Source organism: Punica granatum, chromosome 1 (genome assembly GCF_007655135.1).
Source record: "Punica granatum isolate Tunisia-2019 chromosome 1, ASM765513v2, whole genome shotgun sequence".
NCBI lineage: Eukaryota > Viridiplantae > Streptophyta > Magnoliopsida > Myrtales > Lythraceae > Punica > Punica granatum.
Genome location: NC_045127.1, coordinates 3,097,607 through 3,118,726, shown reverse-complemented (window position 1 = coordinate 3,118,726; position 21,120 = coordinate 3,097,607). Strand labels below are relative to the sequence as shown.

General features: G+C 42.4%; 4 protein-coding genes across 11 annotated transcripts; all 4 read left to right on the top strand.

The window, feature by feature from the left end:
- The first annotated feature begins 466 nt into the window (after positions 1–466).
- LOC116187511 (bidirectional sugar transporter SWEET2-like) lies at positions 467–3,478 on the top strand. Its single transcript, XM_031516258.1, has 6 exons — positions 467–737; positions 1,532–1,568; positions 1,664–1,880; positions 2,183–2,341; positions 2,686–2,805; positions 2,914–3,478. The coding sequence occupies exons 1-6, from the start codon at positions 698–700 to the stop codon at positions 3,055–3,057; spliced, it is 717 nt and encodes a 238-aa protein (XP_031372118.1). The 5' UTR covers positions 467–697; the 3' UTR covers positions 3,058–3,478.
- A 1,201-nt stretch (positions 3,479–4,679) lies between these two features.
- LOC116187477 (protein FLX-like 1) lies at positions 4,680–12,179 on the top strand. Of its 8 annotated transcripts, XM_031516201.1 has the most exons (9): positions 4,682–4,836; positions 4,988–5,087; positions 5,395–6,032; positions 6,138–6,301; positions 7,048–7,139; positions 7,315–9,906; positions 10,948–11,139; positions 11,412–11,548; positions 11,799–12,082. In XM_031516201.1, exons 3-6 carry the CDS (start codon positions 5,416–5,418, stop codon positions 7,411–7,413), a joined length of 972 nt encoding a protein of 323 aa, XP_031372061.1. In that variant the 5' UTR covers positions 4,682–4,836; positions 4,988–5,087; positions 5,395–5,415; the 3' UTR covers positions 7,414–9,906; positions 10,948–11,139; positions 11,412–11,548; positions 11,799–12,082. The 8 variants fall into 8 exon arrangements, with proteins under 8 accessions (XP_031372072.1, XP_031372099.1, XP_031372050.1 ...); XM_031516212.1 differs by lacking the exon at positions 4,988–5,087 and having other exon boundaries at positions 4,680–4,836; positions 7,315–7,452; positions 11,799–12,179; XM_031516239.1 differs by lacking the exon at positions 4,988–5,087 and having other exon boundaries at positions 4,680–4,836; positions 7,299–7,452; positions 11,799–12,179.
- Positions 12,180–12,282: 103 nt separating this feature from the next.
- LOC116187464 (probable sodium/metabolite cotransporter BASS1, chloroplastic) lies at positions 12,283–15,175 on the top strand. The gene is made up of 7 exons (XM_031516165.1): positions 12,283–12,911; positions 13,073–13,166; positions 13,249–13,282; positions 13,359–13,413; positions 13,713–13,796; positions 13,877–14,164; positions 14,771–15,175. The coding sequence occupies exons 1-7, from the start codon at positions 12,378–12,380 to the stop codon at positions 14,921–14,923; spliced, it is 1,242 nt and encodes a 413-aa protein (XP_031372025.1). The 5' UTR covers positions 12,283–12,377; the 3' UTR covers positions 14,924–15,175.
- Positions 15,176–15,709: 534 nt separating this feature from the next.
- On the top strand, positions 15,710–17,989 carry LOC116187473 (peregrin). Its single transcript, XM_031516174.1, has 3 exons — positions 15,710–16,262; positions 16,641–17,320; positions 17,453–17,989. The coding sequence occupies exons 1-3, from the start codon at positions 15,854–15,856 to the stop codon at positions 17,543–17,545; spliced, it is 1,182 nt and encodes a 393-aa protein (XP_031372034.1). The 5' UTR covers positions 15,710–15,853; the 3' UTR covers positions 17,546–17,989.
- The last annotated feature ends 3,131 nt before the right edge of the window (positions 17,990–21,120 follow it).

Genomic DNA, 21,120 nt, shown 5'->3' with positions numbered 1-21,120 from the left:
ACTACTTAAATTAAGGGGGAGTTAAAAGAATAAAATAGCAACTTTAATATTGTCTTTAACCCTCAGTTTTCGATTTCCCTCTTCCTACTTTCTCTATCTCCCTCTTATTCCATTAATAAATCATCATAAAAATTAAAAATAATATTTACATTCTATAAAGAATTTTCAACAAAAAGAAATTATGCATAACACGAGCATGAGTGGTGTTGTTATCACGAATTAGAAAAATCTACCCTCACCATATTTAGGAGCAAAATTATAGGGACAAAGTGAGTGTGGGACCCACGCCGCTGTCTGAGTGGTACGAGTCCACGCGTGGACTCGTACGACACAAACTGCCAGGTGAGCATCTCCCCCCAATGATTTGGCTTCAGAGGACCACGTTGGCAAGTTGAGATTGCTTGAGCAGAACAGGGGAGTGAGACTGCAGTTACGGGACAACAATAGCTGTAGATGTAGATGTAGACCCCCTAAGCTCACTTTATTTACATATCCGTCGTTCTTTACATCGATCTTCCATTGCCTTCTTCTTCTTCTTCTTCTTCTTCTAACGTCGGGAAATTGGTCTGTTTCCAGATAGAGAGAGAGAGAGAGAGGGAGGGAGGGAGAGAAGATAGAGAGCCCCCTTTAACCTTTTTGACATGAGATAGTTTTGCTTTTGATTTGAGGGTTTCTGTTGCATAACTAGAACACATTAATGGTTAATCTGATTTTAAAGGATGCAGCTGGAGTTGCAGGTTCTCTCTCTCTCTCTCTCTCTCTCTCTCTGTGTCTGTCTATCCAATTCCGATTCTGGGTCAGCTGCGTTCTTTGTCAAGAACTCGGGACCTTCTTACTGTTAAAAGGGTAAAGGTGAAGTTGGTAACATGTTGTCGGTTCTTGCTTCTTCATGCCCTCCTCGGATTCTCATGTAATGTGCCCTGTCCCTCTGGTCATCAGCACCCACCCCCTTTCTTCTTCCCCATGCGTATTCGTTGATTGAGTGTTCTGCTGCTGCCGACCTTTCTCTGATTAAGGGTTTCTTCAATTATGTTTCCCTTTTCTGGGAAACATAAAAAATATTGGTTCATACTAGAAAAATGACCTCTCCCCGTTTTCAATAATCTCAGGAGTTGAGAAAAGGGGTGTGCTTCCCACAAAATCCCTTCAACATTTCTCTCCAGCCAAATGGGAATCAATCCTTCTGAACCATGAGAGCATTTAAGATGCATGCCCAATGCCCAGAAAATGCTCTGATGGGTCTCAATATTCACTTGGATGTCGGATATTTGGATTCTGAAATGTGATAGATATGCATTTTGGACCTTCCTTTCACTACAAACAGCTGCTTTTGTAGATTAATTTTTATGGTAAATTCCCGTGAAAGATGCGAGTTGAATAGGTCTATGCATCGAGAAATGCTGGCTGTTACTTGTATCTTTTTCCTGCCATATTGAAGCTTATTTAGCCGGGTTCGGAATCACATTTGGAAAGCTCATTGTCCTGCAATGGAGGATTCGAGACTGATGCAGACTTTATTTTCTTATTGTAGGAAACATCTTTGCCCTTGGCCTGTTTGTGTCTCCCATGTAAGATTCACTCTTAGGCACGATTCTTCTGGGTGGATGCCTCGTTGACGAACTTCTTCCTCACCTATTTATCATTCTTAATGGTTGATTTTCAGACCGACGTTCCGACGAATCATCAGAAACCGTTCAACAGAAAATTTCTCTGGATTGCCATACATTTATGCCCTCCTGAACTGCTTCATCACCATGTGGTATGGCACTCCTATTATATCGATCGATAACATACTGGTCATGACGGTCAATGCAACGGGTGCGGCTTTCCAGTTGGTGTACGTACTTCTCTTTATCACATGTGCTGATAAAGCAAAGAAGGTCTCCTGTCTCCTCTATGACATTTTAGACAAAAAGAATTGGTCTGGAGAATGGTCCCTGGTTTTCTCTTTTGTGCATGAAAAATGTTTTTGTGCCCTTTTTCTCTTCAGTTCACTCGGAAACCAAAAGCAATTCTCATGCTATGTATGAAACAGATATCGTTACAAAGAGCGATCTGAAACTTGTGGCTTTCTGTGGTTTTAATCTTAAAGAATGGAAAAACAGAAAACTGGGATACTCTTCCATGGCCAAGCGGATATGTTAACTTGCTGTACCTTATCTATCTCGAATGTTGGTGTCAGGTGAGAATGCTTGGATTGCTAGCGGGGGATATCATTTTGTTTGCAATAATTGTCGTGGGGAGCCTGCAGATTCCTAACTATCACTTGAGGCAGATAGTTGTTGGGGTGATAAGTGGCTTCACTCTGATATCCATGTTCGCTTCTCCATTATTTATCATCGTGAGTTTTTCGAAATTTCATCTGCCTTTTGATAAAACTCATCAAATCTTATGTGACTGTACCATAGCAAAATTTGGGTTTAGATTCGTTTCAGAAGACTAGAAAATCTTTTTTTCAGTTATCCATTTTCTCTTCTTGAAAAACGTTGCTTGATTTCAAACATGCATGGCTTCATGATCCGATCATTCTGATGAAAAGATGTCCCGATCTCTTTTTAGCTTTGACTTTCAAGAAGGGGAAAAACAGAAAAGTGGAATTCGTTTTCCCAGTTCTCTGGAACAGAACTGGGCCTTGTTTGTTGAATGGTCGGACTCTTGAAGAAACTTAAATGTATTTCCTTGCAGAACCTGGTGATACGGACTAGGAGCGTTGAGTTTATGCCATTTTATCTCTCCCTCTCAACGTTCCTAATGAGTACATCTTTCCTCCTTTACGGCATTCTTAATGGTGACATCTTCATCATCGTAAGATCCCCTTATCTCACTGCTCTCCACATCTTATATCTATGATCAGTCAGAAAAATTGTGCCTTGCAAATCCTACTGGCTTATATATTTTTTGTTCGTATTGCAGCTTCCAAATAGTATCGGAACCCTCCTGGGGATGACGCAATTGCTCTTGTACTGTTACTACAAAAGCAACGGCTCCGAGAGCTCGAGGGAACCCTTGTTAGAGTCTCTTCATGAGCATAAAGGGGTAGGAAAAGGTGAAACCTGAAATTCAGAGACCTTTTGGTTTGTTTGTTTCATTTTGTTATTCCAGGTTGGGTTATTCTGAATTGCTTGGCCATAGATTTCGAGCCCGGGTCACTCTCATTGTTAAGGAGCCGTCATATATTATTTCTTGTGCCCGTATGTGTATATCACGTCCCCCTGTACAGGGCAGTTGCTGCATCATTTCTTCTGGAATAATAGAACGGTATCAAGTGCCTCGGTTTCTGCTCCATTCAGTTGCCTAGTCAATTATCAGTTGTTTAGCTGGATGTTGGTGTGATTTGATACAACTCACTGCCCGATTGATCCTGTGCCATTGGCAGTTGCTTTTGTTATTGGGCTTCGGATAATTTAGGCAGATGATGAGAAAACGGTCTTTCTCCATGTCTGATTTTCGAAATGATTGATTGTCTTTGATTGTTGAAGCTTGTTGTTGATACCGCGTTTGGTGCCCCTTTCTTGACCTTCTCTCTAAGACCCGGACCATGAATGATTGACGAAATCGTAGTGTGCTACAGTCTTGAGGAAAGCAGCGGCGCTACATCAATGTTTCGGAAATACATCGGCACATACGTGTGTGCTTGAATTAAAACTGAGAATTAACTTCCGTGACTGAGACTTTGGAACTTGGAAGCATGTTGCTGTGTCATGTTAAGATTGTTGAAAACGTGCGAAATTTTTTGACGGGCAGTTTCTGTGGCCCAAGTCAAATGTCAATCCGTTTGAGGCAGAGAAGGCTTGTCTTTGTATTGACCTCTTGGTAATTTCCCCATGTGGATTGTAAAGTTGCGGAATACCAATCAATGCAAGTTGGAACTACAGCTGTGATATTACAATAATCAATAAATAGGCACGTGTAATTTTGCTATAAGAATCGGGCTTGCAATTTATTGATTAATAAGTAAGGGCGTGTATCACAGTATTACACACACTTTCTCATTGCCGTTGTGTTCTTAGATTAGTCCACCAATTGGCATCAAATGATGTGCCTTATTTATATGCATCGCCTCTCCAACTCGATGATAGAGACGGAGCCTCCCATTAATGGCATTTGATGTCTAGCGTTTGATTTCGCCACGTGCAGCATCGTGTGTATATATATTATATATATGTATATAATCTTTATAAAATCTTTATCATCATTGTAATTAATATTGTGTATGGCCTTTCACTGTTTTAATGGGACCTTGTTAGACCGCCGGGCTGTTGCACTTCCGGTTAGCAGCTGGAGAGTAGGTGTTGGGGATCCGGAACACAGGCGAGAGGACATGTATGCCAGGAAAGAAGTCGTAGGAGACTCCGATTGACTCGCATCGCAAGCCGAGGTCGATTCCAACTTAGAGTCACCCTGCAAGCAAGGTCGCATTAGGTAGGTTCTATCTCACATGGTCTCGCGTTCCATGGACCATGTCTATATCAAACTTGATCCAGGCTTTGTGGGCATGGGCCAGACCCGATCCAACTCTCGTTACATCCTAGTCCTCGTGTGATAATTTGGCCCAGAAAAAGGCCTTGTGACATTGGGCCTTATATGTAAGAAGCACAAAAGCCCATTAGCCCAAAATCTTGAAAATATAATAAGCCCATCAATATAAAAAAATAATTAAAAAAGAAAAAACAAAAAGGGAAAACCTCAACTCTGGCAATTTTTCCATTTTTCGTAAGAATCTATACTTCGAGCTTCTCTTCCCTGAGTTCCCGCCGGTTGAAGGAACCCGGGGATATCTTCTTCAGCTGATCTTCCGGTCGTCGCCGCCGCCGTCAACATCCGAGCTCTGCTAAGGTCAGAATTGCTGAGCTCCGATTTCTCGGTGGCTTCTTGATTTCGTAGATCACGAGTTTTTTCTTTTTTTTTTGTATATTCTCTTTCGCTGAGCATTTTCTTATCTTGTTCGCTGACTGCGAATTATGAAAACGTCACTGTATTTCTTCAGTGCTGGAAATTGCGCGGCTGTTTGAGTTCGATTCGGCGAGCTGTTCATCCCTGCTATTGTCTTGTTGGTTTCCATGTGGTTTCACTGGCAATGGCTGCGGGTTGGTGTATATTTATGATGTTTATGCATTGTGGTAGAAAATTTCTCTGTTGTATTGTAGAATTTGGTTAAGTGCGTGCAAAATCAATCAGAAGGCTGCAGAAACAGTACTTCTGATTTCATAATCCTTTCTTTATATGGTCAATATCAGTGTATTGGTGCGAATGAAGGTGCTGTTATGATGGTACATGCGGGCTAAACATTTGAATATGGCAATACAAATTCTCTTTGTTTGGATGATATGTTTTGGGTACCAATTACAAGCTGTAAAGGTTTCTTCTTTCCTTTTTCCTATCTTCCTGCTGCAGCGTTTTTTCTTGTAACCAATTATGCAAGAGAGAATGTCCGGGAGGAATCGTAGTCCACCTCCTCCAATGAAGGGCATCCCCCGTGGTGGGATTCCACCACCTGTTCACGAGCCTCCATTTGGCAGGGGACTAGGTCTGACGCCTCATCCAGCTTTGCTTGAAGAATTTCCTGAACCCCGGTTTAGTAGGGTCCCAGGACCAAGACTCCCTCCCCACCCGGCCATTATCGAGGATCGCCTTGCAGTTCAACACGAGGAGATTCAAGGGCTTCTAGTTGATAACCAAAGGCTAGCTGCAACCCATGTGGCGCTTAAGCAGGAGTTGGAAGCTGCACAATATGAGTTGCAGAGGATGGTGCAGGTCTCGGATTCTCTACGCGCTGAGAAGGATGTTCATATGAGGGAACTGTATGAGAAGTGTATGAGAATGGAAGTGGATCTTCGGGCAGTGGAGGCTATGAGAGCGGAGCTTTCTCAAGTGAATGCTGATATTAAGGAACTTACTAGTGCAAGGCAGGACCTTACAGGTCAGGTGCAGGTTATGAATCAAGATTTGGCCAGAATGACTGCTGATTTGCGTCAGGTTCCTGCTTTAAAAGCAGATATCGAGAATATGAAGCAGGAAGTGCAACGTGTTAGGTACACGGAGTTTGATTTGAATCCTTGTTCCTTACTTTTAAATTGTGAAGGAGTATGAATTCTTATGGACGTGAATAATTTATTTGTGCTTTCGCTGCTCTCCAGAACTGCTATTGAGTATGAAAAGAAAGGAAGTGCAGAAAATTATGAACATGGCCAGGTGATGGAGCAGAAATTAATCTCGATGGCAAGGGAGTTGGAAAAGCTTCGCGCAGAGATTGCTAATGCGGAAAAGAGGGCTCATGCAGTTGCTGTTGCTGGCAATCCTGGTGGGTTTTTTTTTTTTGGGGGGGGGGTGGAATTTGTTAATTCATTTACTTACTGTTATGGGCTGATTTAATTGAGAGGCCTCATATTATTAGATAGATATAGTAGCCAATGAATCAACAAAAAGCTTTTATGAGAATTTTGAATTAATTATTGGGAATTACTTGCCTCTACCTGCCATTATGCAGTTAAAACCCATCTAGTGGCCATCTATCCTGACTCTTATAATTGAGTAAAATCCCTATTAAGCTTTACGTTTTGGACTTGTTTCCTTTGTCATTTCTCTTGAGATTTGGAGTCAGAATGTGATTTCTTCGCTGTGCCCTTTCATGTATGTAAAAAGATTACTTGACTAGATAAATGTTAAAACCTTTTCGCCATGTCCGGCCGTGTGGTCAAACTTCTTGTAAAAACTTTTCATCAGCATTCGCTTTTTTAACTAAAGATTGTTGTTTCTCTGATTAATCAAGTGTAATTTCCTTTAAAAAAAAAATCGTATTGTCTTACAGCTAGTTTCTTACTTCTGGACCTAGTAGCGTGGCAATATTCCCAGTAAGCATTCAGAAATTTTGATGCAGCTACCCATGGTAGCTGTGTCTCCATATGTGGAGGTGAGTCTCTTCTTGATCAAAGAAAAGCCATAACATCATGGAGATGGCAAACATGACAACTAGCATCTTACTTGGTCATTAGCCCTAAAAAACTTAGTATATTGTCTGCGATTGTTGAATACTTTGTGTGTCCTCAGGTGCAGGTGCTAGTTATATTGCACCATATGGCAATCCGGAAGCTGCTTATGCTGCTGGAAACCCTTATCCTGTGAATTATGGCATTAATCCTGTAAGTCTTGCTGTCTCATAGTTGTTCATGTTCTGCTTCATTGTGGCGTCGCATGCATATTTTTCACATTTATATACTTGTTTTAGAAAAGTGCATCTTTTTTGGACGTAAGAGGTTATTTTGATATATATGTATATTTTTTACACGTTTTAATGTCAGGTACCTGCTGGCGCAGAAGGCTATGCTCAGTATGGACACGGACCTGCTGCTTGGGGTGCATATGACATGCACCGAGCTCAAGGACACAGATAGATTAGCTTGCTTATCAGCCTAAGCTCCATCATTTCCAAGACTCTCTGGCTTCGCTACTTAGGTCAGGGTTTGAAGTGTTATCGTATGAGTCATGAAAGGCATTTTTGAACATTTACTGCATGCCATGCTTATTGGAAGTTGCTTTCCTTTGACAGTTTATCACCTTGAAATATGTGTACTTCTGTTTCTTTGAAGCATGTTTTTGAAGTTATTCAGAGCATGTACTGCATTTTATATACTGATAATATTCAGGTTATAGTCAGCTACTATAGATCTCAGCATCCTCTTGCAAAATTATCATGTACTTTGATGTGACATGCCAGAACCGGGGAAGGAATATTCAAGTAATAAAGTCGATCACTAACATATCTGGAGCTGACATTTGTCTTCCCAGACCATCTTAAAGACCTTAATCAACCAGAGTTTTTGCTACTTTCAATTGTTCTGTAAATCGGAGTTCCTGACTCCTGTGATAAATTAACCATTCTTGCCGGTCATTTATGAATGAAGTCCTCTCGTTAAGCTTATTATGATATTTTTAGGTGATGAATGGGAAGCTTACATCGTGAGCTTTGCTATTCTTTTTTCGTTTGAAGTAGGAAAACTTTCTGAATACATACTCTGCTTGCCAGAGACTGTTGACCAATTTGGGGAAGACTAACTTGCCAGATATATAAAATGTACAGTCTTATTTGGTAAAGTGTACTAATCCACCCGACGATACTTCCCAGTAGAGCATCTATAGTTGTTCTTATCATTTCTGACTTAAAAGCCACAATATTGTAGTTTCATTATACATTTGGTGATTTTTTTGGGAGCAATCTCCCCCCCCTTCACATTTCTTTTCTTATCCGTTTATGATTCACTGTATTTTCCGTCCTTTTACTTGCAAGTCTAGGATAAAAGCTCTGTGTCTATGATTGCCTTGTAGGGGAGGAGTCAGGGTCGCTGATGTGACCAACATTATGGTCATTGGAAGCTACGGTTGTATAATTTGTGGACTACGTTGTCTGAATTGTTGTCTCTCTTTCCCTTCAGGAAAAAAGTTTATCTTTGTTGACTTGACTTAGTCCCTTTTCTCTCTCAGCAACAATTTTAATTTCTTAGCAAAATAAAATTAGATGCTTTCTGGTCCTGCCGTCTAGTTGCACCATTAACTGAGTGTCTCCTCTCCCCCCCCCCCCCCCCCCCCCCACCAACCCCCAAAACAAAACATCAGATTGAAAGGATCCTTGGAAGCAGAATTGGATTCCAAAGTCAGCGCTATTTTGTTGTTAATGAGAGATTACTCCCTAAATCTCTAGCTTCATTATTTCTTTAGCTGGAAATATTTTAGGTGGAGAAATTACACATCATCATCTACTTGATTAGCTTAATATCTTGCCCATATCTTACTTGGCTAACCGGAATTATGCGTAAATTTAAAGAATTTATATGTTGACATATCTTTGTTGTTGCTGAGGCTAGAGGAAGTATCCTAGGTGGTTGATAGTTTTCTAGTTTGGCATTGTTATTGTGCTGTTTCTTGCCTACTAAGTGTTTATTGCTTATACTAAAAGTTAAGATGGTGCAATCTGTTTCTCCTCCCAATAAGAGCTTGCCAAGGGAACTGTCAACTTTTGAGTAAATGTACCTCTGTGGAATGTGAGATGTGGGTTGGTTACCAAAGTCCTTAAAGGTACAATACCACTTCAAAGTCAAAATGGGTCTGTAAATTTCATGTTGGGATTGTATTTGAGCCAGTAGAATGCAACATGTTTCTTAAGACTACATCCAGAAAGTCTTGGGGTCTTTGCTTCAAATTTGTTCCTTGTTCGTGATGATTAGTTGGATGTTTCTTCTGGAGAGAGTTGATTATGATTTTTAACCTGGAAGCTGATTGACTTGGAGCACTTACTCCGCCAGAGTACTTCAAGATGTCCTTATGATAATCCTTTTGTTAGTAGAAAAGGGAAGTTTCTATTTTGGCGACCTGGTTGGCCAGGGTATGTGGCACTTATGCAGTGTATGAGCAATTACTAGTCAAGATAGCAATAAGGGGAGAACTATAGAGTACGGAAGGGTTTGGCCTGCTTCGCAGAATGGTGCTAGAACTTGCATAGATAACCTATAACATGGTTGAGTCATAGCTTGATCTGGGTGATAATTTCTCCATTTGTTGCTTATGGTCGATGAGATAGTGCTCATTGAGGAATGGGGATTGTATAGATCTTTGGCTTCGCTGTCAAAAGATCACCTCAATCCTAGTTTGAAGCTCCCACAGGAAAATCAGAGATCCCTATGGTTGTTGCTTCCTCTATCAAGGACTATAGTTATCCCTAGATATAGGTATTCTGGCTATCAAACTCTGGGATAATTGTGTGGCTGTCCAACATCATACTCTAGGGCTCTGCTCTGGTTCTATTGTCTTTTGGAAGAACAGCAGCTCAGTGTGAAGGAAGGCCGTGCATTGCATGAGGTATCATTTGTTGAAAAGATTTTCGACTGTGAAGCTGCAGGATGATTTCAAGGTCAAGTAAGTGATGCAATAGTTTGAGACACCATCCTGCTTCTCTTCTTTTGGTAGCTGCTGTCCTTTTTCTTGGTTTGAGCCACAAAAATAGTTCTTGAAATTTTTGATACATTTTAAGCTGGTGGTTGATTGCATTTATTTTTTCTTTTGTAACTTGCTCTTTTTAATTATTCTTTGATACTTTCAGACAGACTGTTCAGTGTTCGGTTGATGTTGAAAGCCATATTGGTTCTTATATTTGGCCCTTGGGAAGGTAGAATTTGTTCTCCTAGGAGCTTCACAGACAGTAGTCTTCCATGCTGGTCTATTTTCCCCTTGTTCAGATTTTGGAACCTACATTGGTGATAGATTAAGAAGTTAGCCAGTCTTCCATGCTGGTCTATTTTTCCCTTGTTCAGATTTTGGAACCTACATTGGTGATAGATTAAGAAGTTAGCCAGTATTGATGCTTACTGAAGTATGGAAGCCATAGATCCCAAAACAGTTCAACTTAGTATTATCGAGAATGTTGGATCTGTTTATCTTAGATTGGTGTTACATCAGGGAAGTGGGAAAATATGGATATCTATTTTCAGAAGTCCAAGGGTGAGAATGTTTGTCAACAAATATTTTTGTCCCTGCTGAGTTTCTTTCTCTGTTTAGGGTTTGTACTGGCATTTTGAGACAATTTTATGATAATTTCTTTGAAGGAACATGGCTTATTGCTAAAAGAGAATAGTCCCTGTGGTTGGAAGTGTTTGATTATTAGTACTGTTGACGTGATAAGGATCTGGAACCTGGAGCTTCTGTTACTTTTACAACCGCTGGTGCTGTGATGGAATATGATAGTGTTGGATGGCTCTTGTTACTTTTCTGTGATTAAGATCTCATAAACATTGTGACATGGTTCTTATTTTCGTTGAGAGATGTTGTTATAGATTCTTATAAATTGCTCTTTTGTGCTTGCATAATCATGGTTGTTTCCATCTAAAAGTGGTTTCCTTTGCATTTATTTTCCTTCTTGTACTCAGATGTGCTTGACATTCAAATTTTTTTGACGAACAGATAACAGCCTGCTGGCCTTCTCCATGAACCTGCAACTGTTAGCCATATTCAATGAGGCCTTAACCTGTCTGGACAGGCTGAGAGATTGTTCTCGTCGCCTAAGGCGAAATTGATTTTCAAATTCTGGAGAAGCATCTCGGTTGACCAGTCGAAGCAGAGAGTGGCTACAAGAAAACCTCGAACTATTAGAAGGTAACTTCCTTGCCCCCACTCCCCTTCTTTTTTTTTTTTTTTAAATAAAAAATAAAAAAAATTCTACGGGTATCTGGTCTAATAGCTTCTGCGTGCATGCATTTGATTCAACTATTTTTATGGTATGATTCCACATGGTAAAGCCAAGTTAACTGACTGCTTGTTACACTCTAGAGACCAAACAAATCGACTTCCTCATTCTTACTATTTCGCATTTGACAATGTTACCTTCAATCTGAGTTCAGTATTCTTCAATTTGGATCTCTTTTCAGTTATTCTTGATCGTGACAGCTTGTGGGGCTTATGAATTGCAAACTCCGCACTACAGATTGATGTTGATAAATTCCGAACCGAACAGAAGAATCTTACAAGGGCTTGAAATGGAGCAATTTCTGCTCGGACAGGATGAGTAAGCTCCTCTTCCCTTTTCCGGCCACAGTGACAGCATTCGACTGATTTAATGTATGGATTCCTCCAGAATATATGGGTTAAAAAGAAATAATATTTATTATTAAATAAAAAAATCACGCTGCCATGTTTTGTCTCTCTCCTCTGAATGATTCCATTTACCATAACAAAAGCACGTGGTCTGCCATTCTTGTATTATTATTATTACAAATTCAATAAATTGAAAGATATACATATGTTAACAAGGACAGAGGTCTCAATGGAGAACTCCCATCGAAGAACCGAACCTCGATCAATGCTCCTTTCTTTGCTTGAAGCTCTGTCACTGTGGCTGTGGCTGTGGCTAGTTCCGGTGGGCGGAGGGCATCAAGACTGGTTGGAGCAAGCTGCGTTGGCTTCTGAGGCTTCTACCCCTTTTCCGGAAAACGTTCAGCAAGTGACAACCAAATTCCGGTTACTCAAAGAGTTGAAGGACTAAATGTCAAATTTCCCTAACCTCGGGGACCAAATAGCAAATACAATGTCCTCTACCAGACAAAGGGGAAAAAAATTAATCATATATTTACTATTGATTATGATTAAGATGGCAATTAAACGAGCGACGACTTCTGACGTACCTATAAAAAAAAAAAGACAGGAGTTCTGACGTCATCCTCCTCCTCCAACGGCGGGCAGAGCAGCAAGAGCGACGCGCCTCCGGACCTCGTGAGATGTGTCGATCCCTTACATGAATCTCAGGCAAGGACCCATTTGGAGGAAGAGCAGGAGCTAAGGAGTAAGTCCCGATCTCACTCTCACTTGGGACTTGGGAGGTTGATTACAGAAGGAAAATGCTGTCGACGCTCTCATCTTTCCATGGAGGCAGAGCTTACATGTCCAATCACCGGAAGCTCTCAAACTCGCCGCAGCTTCTCCTGAGCTCCAACATACGGTTCTCTCGGTCAACTGCACACCAATCATTCTCTTCATCATCATCATCATCATCATCTTCTTCTTCTTCTTCTACCCCGAGACTCCGATTTGAACCCCAAGCACGACATTTGAAGCTCAAGTCAAAGCACCTGCTTCGCTGCGGCATTTCATCAAACACCTCCGATGCGGGCATCCCTCAGACTCGGAGCTTCAGGGAGTGGGTTGAGCTGATTGGCGAGGTGACATCAACTGCTTTTCCAGTGTGGGTTGCTTTGGGGTGCCTGTTGGGCCTCGTGAACCCGAGCTCCTTCAGTTGGGTCAAGCCGAATTGGATTGTTCTTGGCATTACAGTGACCATGCTTGGTATGGGCATGACCCTTAGCCTTGACGATCTGCGCGCTGCTCTGTCGATGCCCAAGGAATTGTTTGCTGGTTTTGTTCTCCAGTACTCGGTTGGGTTACTGCCTTCAATTTATTTTATTTCTTTACAGTTGACTCTCGTTGAATTGATTGTTATGAGCTATTGAAATGGTGTGGTTATTATTCTTCTTTATGAGATTATATGATCTATCTCTTTATTTAGAACTGGAGCTGATGTGTGCCCTTTTAACAGATAATGCCCCTATCAGGTTTTGTTGTCAGCAAGCTCTTGAATCTTCCATCATATTATGCAGCTGGGCTCATATTGGTGGCTTGTTGCCCTGGCGGTATGTGCTTTTCGAATGTTTCTCACATATCTCACTCCATTGTTTGCAGTAACTTTAGCAGTTCTGTGATTCAATATTGCAGGAACGGCAAGTAATATAGTCACATACATTGCACGGTATGTCACTTCTGCAAGAATATGCTCCTGGTTAATCCTGTCTTCTCATGGTTAATGTGTAGTGTTTGCCTTCCAGTGGAAATGTGGCACTTTCAGTGTTGATGACAGCGGCAAGCACGATATCAGCTGTGGTAGGCATCAATAAAATTGTTTAATATCATACTTATTCAACATTGTATATCGTTATACCGAGAAGTCTCAAATGCAATATGCTGTGCTGATGTCTGTAACTTGCTTCCGCTTTCTGCCACAATAATACTACTAATAGCACTTCTGAGGAACATGTTCATTTTAGACAAGCAGCAACACGCGGCCTTTATATATTTCATAATTTGTCCTTCCTAACACATAAAATGAAAAGAATTATTTAATGCATTTTAGTGCCTTTATTACCTAGGATTTGAGTTAGCTTTTCTGTAACATTTTGCAGGTGATGACCCCTTTTTTAACGGCCAAACTGGCTGGCCAATATGTTGCAGTTGATGCTGCTGGCCTGCTGCTCTCAACCTTACAGGCCAGCTCTCTCTCTCTCTCGCTATCTCTTCTATTGAGCTTGTTCATTGTGTTGCTCAATGCTAGATTATACGAGTGCAGGTTGTGCTTCTTCCCGTCCTAGCTGGTGCATTTCTAAACCAGTACTTTCAAGTCCTAGTTAAATTCGTTTCCCCCGTGATGCCACCTATTGCTGTCCTAACTGTTGCCGTTCTCTGTGGAAATGCAATTGCCCAAAGTTCCTCAGCAATACTTATGTCAGGGCGACAAGTTCTCCTAGCTGCCTCTCTTCTTCATGCATCTGGGTTCTTCTTTGGTTATCTCTTGTCAAGAGTACTTGGGCTTGACATTTCATCAGCAAGAACCATCTGTATTGAGGTGGGCATGCAGGTATGAAATAAACGTTTCTGGTTAACTGGCTATTTAATGCTGTCTTTAGAATATTGGAGTTGAAAAGATGCCACATTTTGGTAGTTTATAATAGCAATGCTTTGTTACTTTCTTAAAAATTGAAAGTGACTTCAGCCAGGACAATACACCAGGAATTATTTGGAACTGGCTTTTGACCATTGTTTCTGTATCTCTGATAGAATTACTCTGGGTGGGTTGAGTGGTTAAAGATGTAGGAAGGAGGTGTTAGAGCAGGCGTCAGGTTTGACAACCTTGACCGTAGTTTGACATTAAGTGACCACCCACATGGGTTTTTGTGAAAAGGCCCTTATTGATCGAGTTCATGGGCTCGCATATTGCCACATTAGTGTGTTTTGGTTGAGCATTAGGTCTAGAAGGTCCTCTTTGGAAAGAACGTTTTTCCCCCTTGGAAATAGAAGGCTTCCTTTGGTTCGATGTAACTAACCTTTGTTGTCAGCCTCTCATAACTGGTTTATCATGAATGAATTACTTCTGCCACTACCTGATGAGTTGCTTTCTTGGTTGAAGATTCCATTCAGGAATTGCAAAGTAACCGACTTTGCTTTGCTTATTTTGGTGTATCAGAATTCAGTGCTCGGAGTAGTTCTGGCAACTCAGCACTTCGGAAATCCTTTGACAGCTGTACCGTGTGCAGTTTCCAGTGTCTGCCATTCAATCTTCGGCAGCGTCTTAGCAGGAATCTGGAGACGCTCTCGACCCGCTGCAAAGCAGGAATGAGCTGTATTGATCGCCATCAGGAAGAAGTTCTAGACGAGCTTGTAGTTTTTTCTTCTAGCTTTTCATTCCTAGAATGTGCCTATTGGATTTCGGCTATTTCAGTGCCAGATTTGTGTGAATTTTCTCATTAATGCCCGAAAACTGAACTTGGTAGGCGGAGAGAATCGGGTTGTACAGATGCTGCAGATTGATGAATGCTTGATAGCTCTGTCATTCATGTGAGATCTTCTTATTCAGTTTGTTTCTCGATTATTCCTTCTCAATCAATGGATCGCAACCATTTTTCTGATGAGTCGCAGGAGAAAAATTAAGCAGTAGTCTCCTTCCTCATCGAACGTTATCATGCATCGTCCAGTTGTCATTCCTAGAAGAAATAGAATGGCCTTTCAATCATAGAGGCGGTTAGGATTTCGCTCGAGTCTTTGAAAGGCCATTAAAGAAGTAAACGAACAACTAATTTTACTGAAAAAAATGTACACCAAAAAAAGAAAAAAAAGAAAAGAAAAAACTGAAAAATGAAATTAAAAAAATAAAATTTTGAAAAAGAAGAAGAGAGAGAACGTGGGATGCTGTCGGCAGTGGCGAATGGAGGCGTACGTTGTGTACGGTTTGAAAAATTTTGGAAAACCGTTTCGACAGACGGCGAAAATGGAAAATTTTTCAAGCCCGTCAGATCTTCCCGCCGCAATTCAAAACCATCCGCCCTCCCAAAAAGAGAGAACAAAAGAAAATGACAAACCGCCATTTTTCCGTTTCCCGGTGGCCCGTCCTTCCCGCTCTTCCTCTTCCCTCCCGCCCCTCCCTAAATTTTCCCTCCCATTCAAATTCACCTCATCACTTCAGCCTGCGGAAGACATCACATTCCCTACTTCAGAAACTTCAATCCCCTCTCTCTTTCTTTCGTTTCTCTGAGCTACCGAGACCTTCGCGATGGATGCCTCCAAGCTCAGGAGCCTACCTCCCGCCAAGAGGTTCAGCGCGATGCACCGAAGTCGCGACAAGGAGAACATGGATACCCCCTCCAACTCCAACTCCACCTCCACCTCCCCCTCCCACCTCCCACTCCCGGCGAAGAAGAGGAAGGAATCCCGACATTTCAGCACTCCACCGGAAGATCCGTTGGCTCCAATTGGCCTCACCACCACCACCACCACCTCCTACTGCTTGCCGGCTAAGAAGCGGGTGTGGGCCTTTCGTCCTGAATTTGAGTTTACGCCGCTCTCCCCTATCGACCTCAATGTGGAGTACAAGCCTCCTCTTGGTCATCCCCCTCCTCCTCCTCGTCCGTGTGCGGATGATGAAGCAACACGAGCAGACCCCAAAATCATACGTGGAAAAGGTGATTTTTTGTATTCAATACATCAATGATATCTGGATATATCATATATGTATGCATCCTGTGAATTCTCAGGTGCTGTTTTGTTAATTTAGCATGTGCCGGTGTCCTCTCATTGTTCTGTCGATTTTAGCTGTAGCTGCATAGTCATTGCCTTATGACAACCCGCAGCTGCAATTTCTCAGTCTTTCATCCTGATTTATGAGTGGAAGAAGAGGGGGATTTCGGGTATTCAATATCAGATTTCAAAATACAAAATTATTAATTAAATATATAAATGACAGCATCATTAGTCTATGCATCAAATGAGTGATGCTTTTGCATCCATGTATCTGTTACCATACCACATTATCCTTTCTGATATGGGTTTTCAAAATGTAGATCAAGACCGAGGAGTAGTGAAAAAGGAGTGTTCTGCTTCAGTTTGTAGCGTAGATGAAGACGCCCGTGAGTTTGCCCCTCGAGAAGATGAGATCACCGAAGGAGAGGATAAGAATGATGCTACTGCCAATGATGATGATGATGGGATCATCTGTGCAATTTGTCAGAGCACAGATGGAGACCCAAAAGATCCGATTGTGTTCTGCGACGGGTGTGATCTTATGGTGCACACTAGTTGCTATGGTAGCCCCCTTACACAGGGTATCCCTGAAGGTGATTGGTTCTGCAATCAGTGCTTAGCGGCCCCCAAGGGGCGTAACGCAGACACTTTCTTATGCTGCTTGTGTCCAACCAAGGGAGGCGCCCTGAAATCCACTGCCGATGGTCGGTGGGCCCATGTAGTTTGCGCCCTCTTTGTTCCAGAAGTGTTCTTTCATGACTCGGAGGGAAGGGATGGGATTGATTGCTCTAAAGTCCCCGCTAGGAGGTGGGACCGGAGATGCTATGTTTGTGAAGGGACAAGCGGTTGTGCTCTTGACTGTTCAGAGCCCAAATGCCCTCTATCATTTCATGTGACTTGTGGGTTGAAGGAGGATCTGTGTATTGAGTACAAAGAAGGGAAGGGTAAGGGCGCTGTTGTTGCCGGTTTTTGCAAGAGGCACACCGAACTTTGGGAAAAGGTAATAGATTTTCTTCCTTTCTGATGTGCTAGAGTTGATCTACTGTGGTAGAATAGAAAGCTGTTCAATTTTCTCTATGTAATAATTGAAGGCAATGTCATGGGTGATATTCACGGTTCTTTATCTATGCAGCAACAACAAACGGGAAAGTTCAAGATTGTAGCGCGGGAAGAGCAGCAATATAGCATTCCACGGGGGCCAAAGTTTAATGCTATGATGACATGAATGATTTGATGATTGTTCCAGGAGAAGAACTATCATTGTTTGGTTGATGTAGGAGTTTTAGTTTGTAATTGTTTAGTCGGGATCTTTCTTTTAACCGGCATATAAGTTTAGTCCATGATAGACTGTCATTACTTCACTAAGTTCAATCATATGTTTGTAACCCTTTCACCTTGCTTCTCTCCTTCGGCTCACTGACCGGTCTTTGGATTAATGTTATGGACCCTGCTGATCTGATGGTATCACAACGAATAATTGCATTTCCTTCAGCAGCATCTGTAACTTATCGAACCCACTTCCACCGACTCCACTGTGCCTGTTTTCGGATGGACATGCGTTCAGATTCTCAGAGCAGATTTGCTTGTGGTAGTTTTCGCTTTCAGGTCAGATGATTGTCAGTATTGGTTCATGCTTTGCTTTGTTGAACAAGGCTTGATGTTTACGATGTGAGTTTTCTCGAGCTGGAACATGCACGTAGGTATCCATTCTCTTCATGTTGCTGTATCCTTTCGCAATCAACCAAATTACAGCTCCCCTTGAATTGGATTATGTTTCGGGCTTTCTCCAAAAGGCCAAAGACATTGCGAGAATCATTTGCTTCCTTTTACGTCAGAGTCGTACGAAATATGCTCTTTATAGGCATTCCTTTACTTATTGCTTTCACTTTCTTTTAAAAGATCATGGACCGAGAAAATCTTCGACCAGAAACTTACTATCATCCTATATCCTGAACACGATTGCTGTCCCTATAGCAACATGGCTTTATCATTTGCTTAAATGTGGAGGTCTGTCAAATTGTCAAGACACAAACGTTAAAGTTGAAAGGAACATTGGCCTTATGTCTTGTCTATCTCTTCATATTCGCTGTCGGTCAACCTTAATAGTGTACTGTCTGGTCCATTGACAGCTCCCGTTTGAATCGCCTACCGCGGACTCCTCATCTTAACCCGTCTTAGTCATGAATGATCAGTATGGGTTCTCACAGCAAACATCGAATGGCTGAAAATTTACAGTAAATCTGCTCCCTTGTATTTTTTCCATTTCGGTGTGATGTTCCTATCGGGAAAATATATATCTGAAACTAATTATAGAAACAAAAAGGTGCGAGAATCAATCTCTTATGAGATAAGCTTCTCGCAGAGCTGAATGGAAACGTCGTCATCTTGGGTAGCATTTCTTTACTGATGTACTCGAATGGTTGTTGCATCATTGATCATCTGTTCTTCCGACTCGTTAGAATCTGGGCTTGGAACCACATCTTCCGAGGGCCGGAGTTGCTGATGGGGTTAGCACCTGAGTGAACTTCGTGCAGCGATTTCCTATGCATTGGATTGTCTTGCACATCATACTAGAGTGTTCAACAATTACAGGAAACTTGTTAGATAAGTGCTGGAACAGAGGATCGCATTACAAAAGAAATTATGATATCCGGAACTCACCATGAACCGTTGATGGCTTGTAGATTCTCCGATCATCTCGTACCCTATTAGTTACAAATCACCGAAACACAAAGCGTGAATCGAAAATAGTGAATGTTCTCAATTAAGAAGTTCGTACAAGTACCGAGCTGTAAGAAACACGGACATCGTCGACTCATATGAATGTCTATATATATTACGGTTGAAGCCTATGTAAGAGCTGTTCTCTTAAAAATGATGGACAGAGTACCTTCGGAACTTTCCATGGCGAATCCCGAGTGGAGGAAGAAGAAGCAGATGACGATGAGGATGATGAGAAGACGAGTCGGGGATCTCACATAACTTAACTCGGCTTTCATGGAGGATATAGAGAGGCCTCTGCAGCTTCCGAAAGGCTGCAGGGTGAATATTTGAGGGGGAAGGAAGGATGGTGATATTGTCAAAGGGGGTAAAGTATAATTAAAGAGCGTTGTTAATTGGAGATGAAAGCAATAAAGCGGATTGTCGTCTGTCTTGTCGTGGATGAAGACATCGAAGAGGTGGACAAGTATAACGTTTTCTTTTCTAACGCTCCGGGAAAACCACTTCTAGCCGCGGTTTTGTACATTAGCCACACGGTCAATAGTTCATCTCATCTTACTTTCATCAACGGTTTCACTGTTTGTCCCGAAAGCTTCGGATCATTAGTAATAGTATAAATTCTTCCTTTCCTTCTTAATTTGAGTCAGGTATGGTTTTGGTCCCTGAAAGATACTAGAACCAAGAGTTTGATCAATAAAAAATTTTTGCCATGGTTTTCGTCATTTAATCACCATTCCGTCAGATGTTTTAGTCCTGTCGTCTTCTTGCGCGTGCCAACCGTGAAGGAAATCTCACGTGCCGAAAGAGCTGGATTTAACTCTGTTAACCACCGCCAAATTGCCAAAAACGACGCCGTTTGTCTTTTTCAAACAGCTTCAAAACACTTCTTCATGCTCGTGGCTTCCGAAAGACGAAGAGGACAGCGACAAGTGGGAGTAGATCATGACGAAATCGGAATCCAAGTCCTTGAGAAGGGGCATGTTGAGGGAGGAATCCGAGGAGCTCGAGGCGTTGGAGCCTCTGTTGAGGAAATTCTTGAAGGATTTCGGGTTCGAAGATGAAGACGACGTCGAGTTCCTACAAGACGCAGTGGACATAGCGGGGGCCTTGGAATTTGCTTCTGAGACTGCTTCTTCAGGCCTAAGAGCTCCCTCACCGGCTGGAACACCTCGGAGCTTTGGGAGAGGAGAGTAGAGATCCATGGTGGACATATCGATACTTTTGCGCCTCTCTGCCAGATCCGGTGAGCTGACCTTCATCGAGGTCACGGCCGTAACAGAGGGCTTCAGCAGTGACACATGGAGTGGCACGAATTTCCCGTTGGAGAAGAGCTCATCAGCGGGCAGCATTGCCACCTCGGAGCTTTGGGAGAGGAGAGTAGAGATCCATGACGGACATATCGATACTTTTACGCCTCTCCGCCAGATCCGGTGAGCTGACCTTCATCGAGGTCACGGCCGTAACAAAGGGCTTTAGCAGTGACACCTGGAGTGGCACGAATTTCCCGTTGGAGAAGAGCTCGTCAGCGGGCAGTATTGCCACTGGATCTTCGAGGCAGAACTCAAAGTCCTCGCCGGACGGCTCTGGATCCGGATCTGGAGGCTGGTGAGAGGCGAGGCTGGTGTCCCTCGCCTGCTGCTGAGGAGGCGACGGGGGTTGCCTCTGGAATGCGGTGGTAGAGGACATGGAGTAGTCGTCATTTGGGGTGAAAGAGAGGTGGGTTTGGCTGAGCCAGCCGTAAGTAGGGTAGGACGGGGCGGGGAAGTTATCCGGCGACATGCCGATGTTGTTGACACAGGCGGAGGCCATTGCCGAAGATCATGCAGGGGAGGGGTGGGGGAGGACCAAAAGATTGTTGCAGTAAAAGTTCTGAACATGTCGAAGAGGGGAGCAATCAAGAGCTTCTTGGCTGAGTGTGAGGTCCCGAGAAACATCTGACATCGCAATTTCGTCAAAGTACTCACAGCCTGTTCAGGGATCGATGGCAGAGGTAATGATTTCAAGGCCCTCGTTTACGAGTTCATGGTAAGTCGGCCCTTGCCCTGAATCAGAGAGAGAGAGTTTTCAAGGAAGACAAAT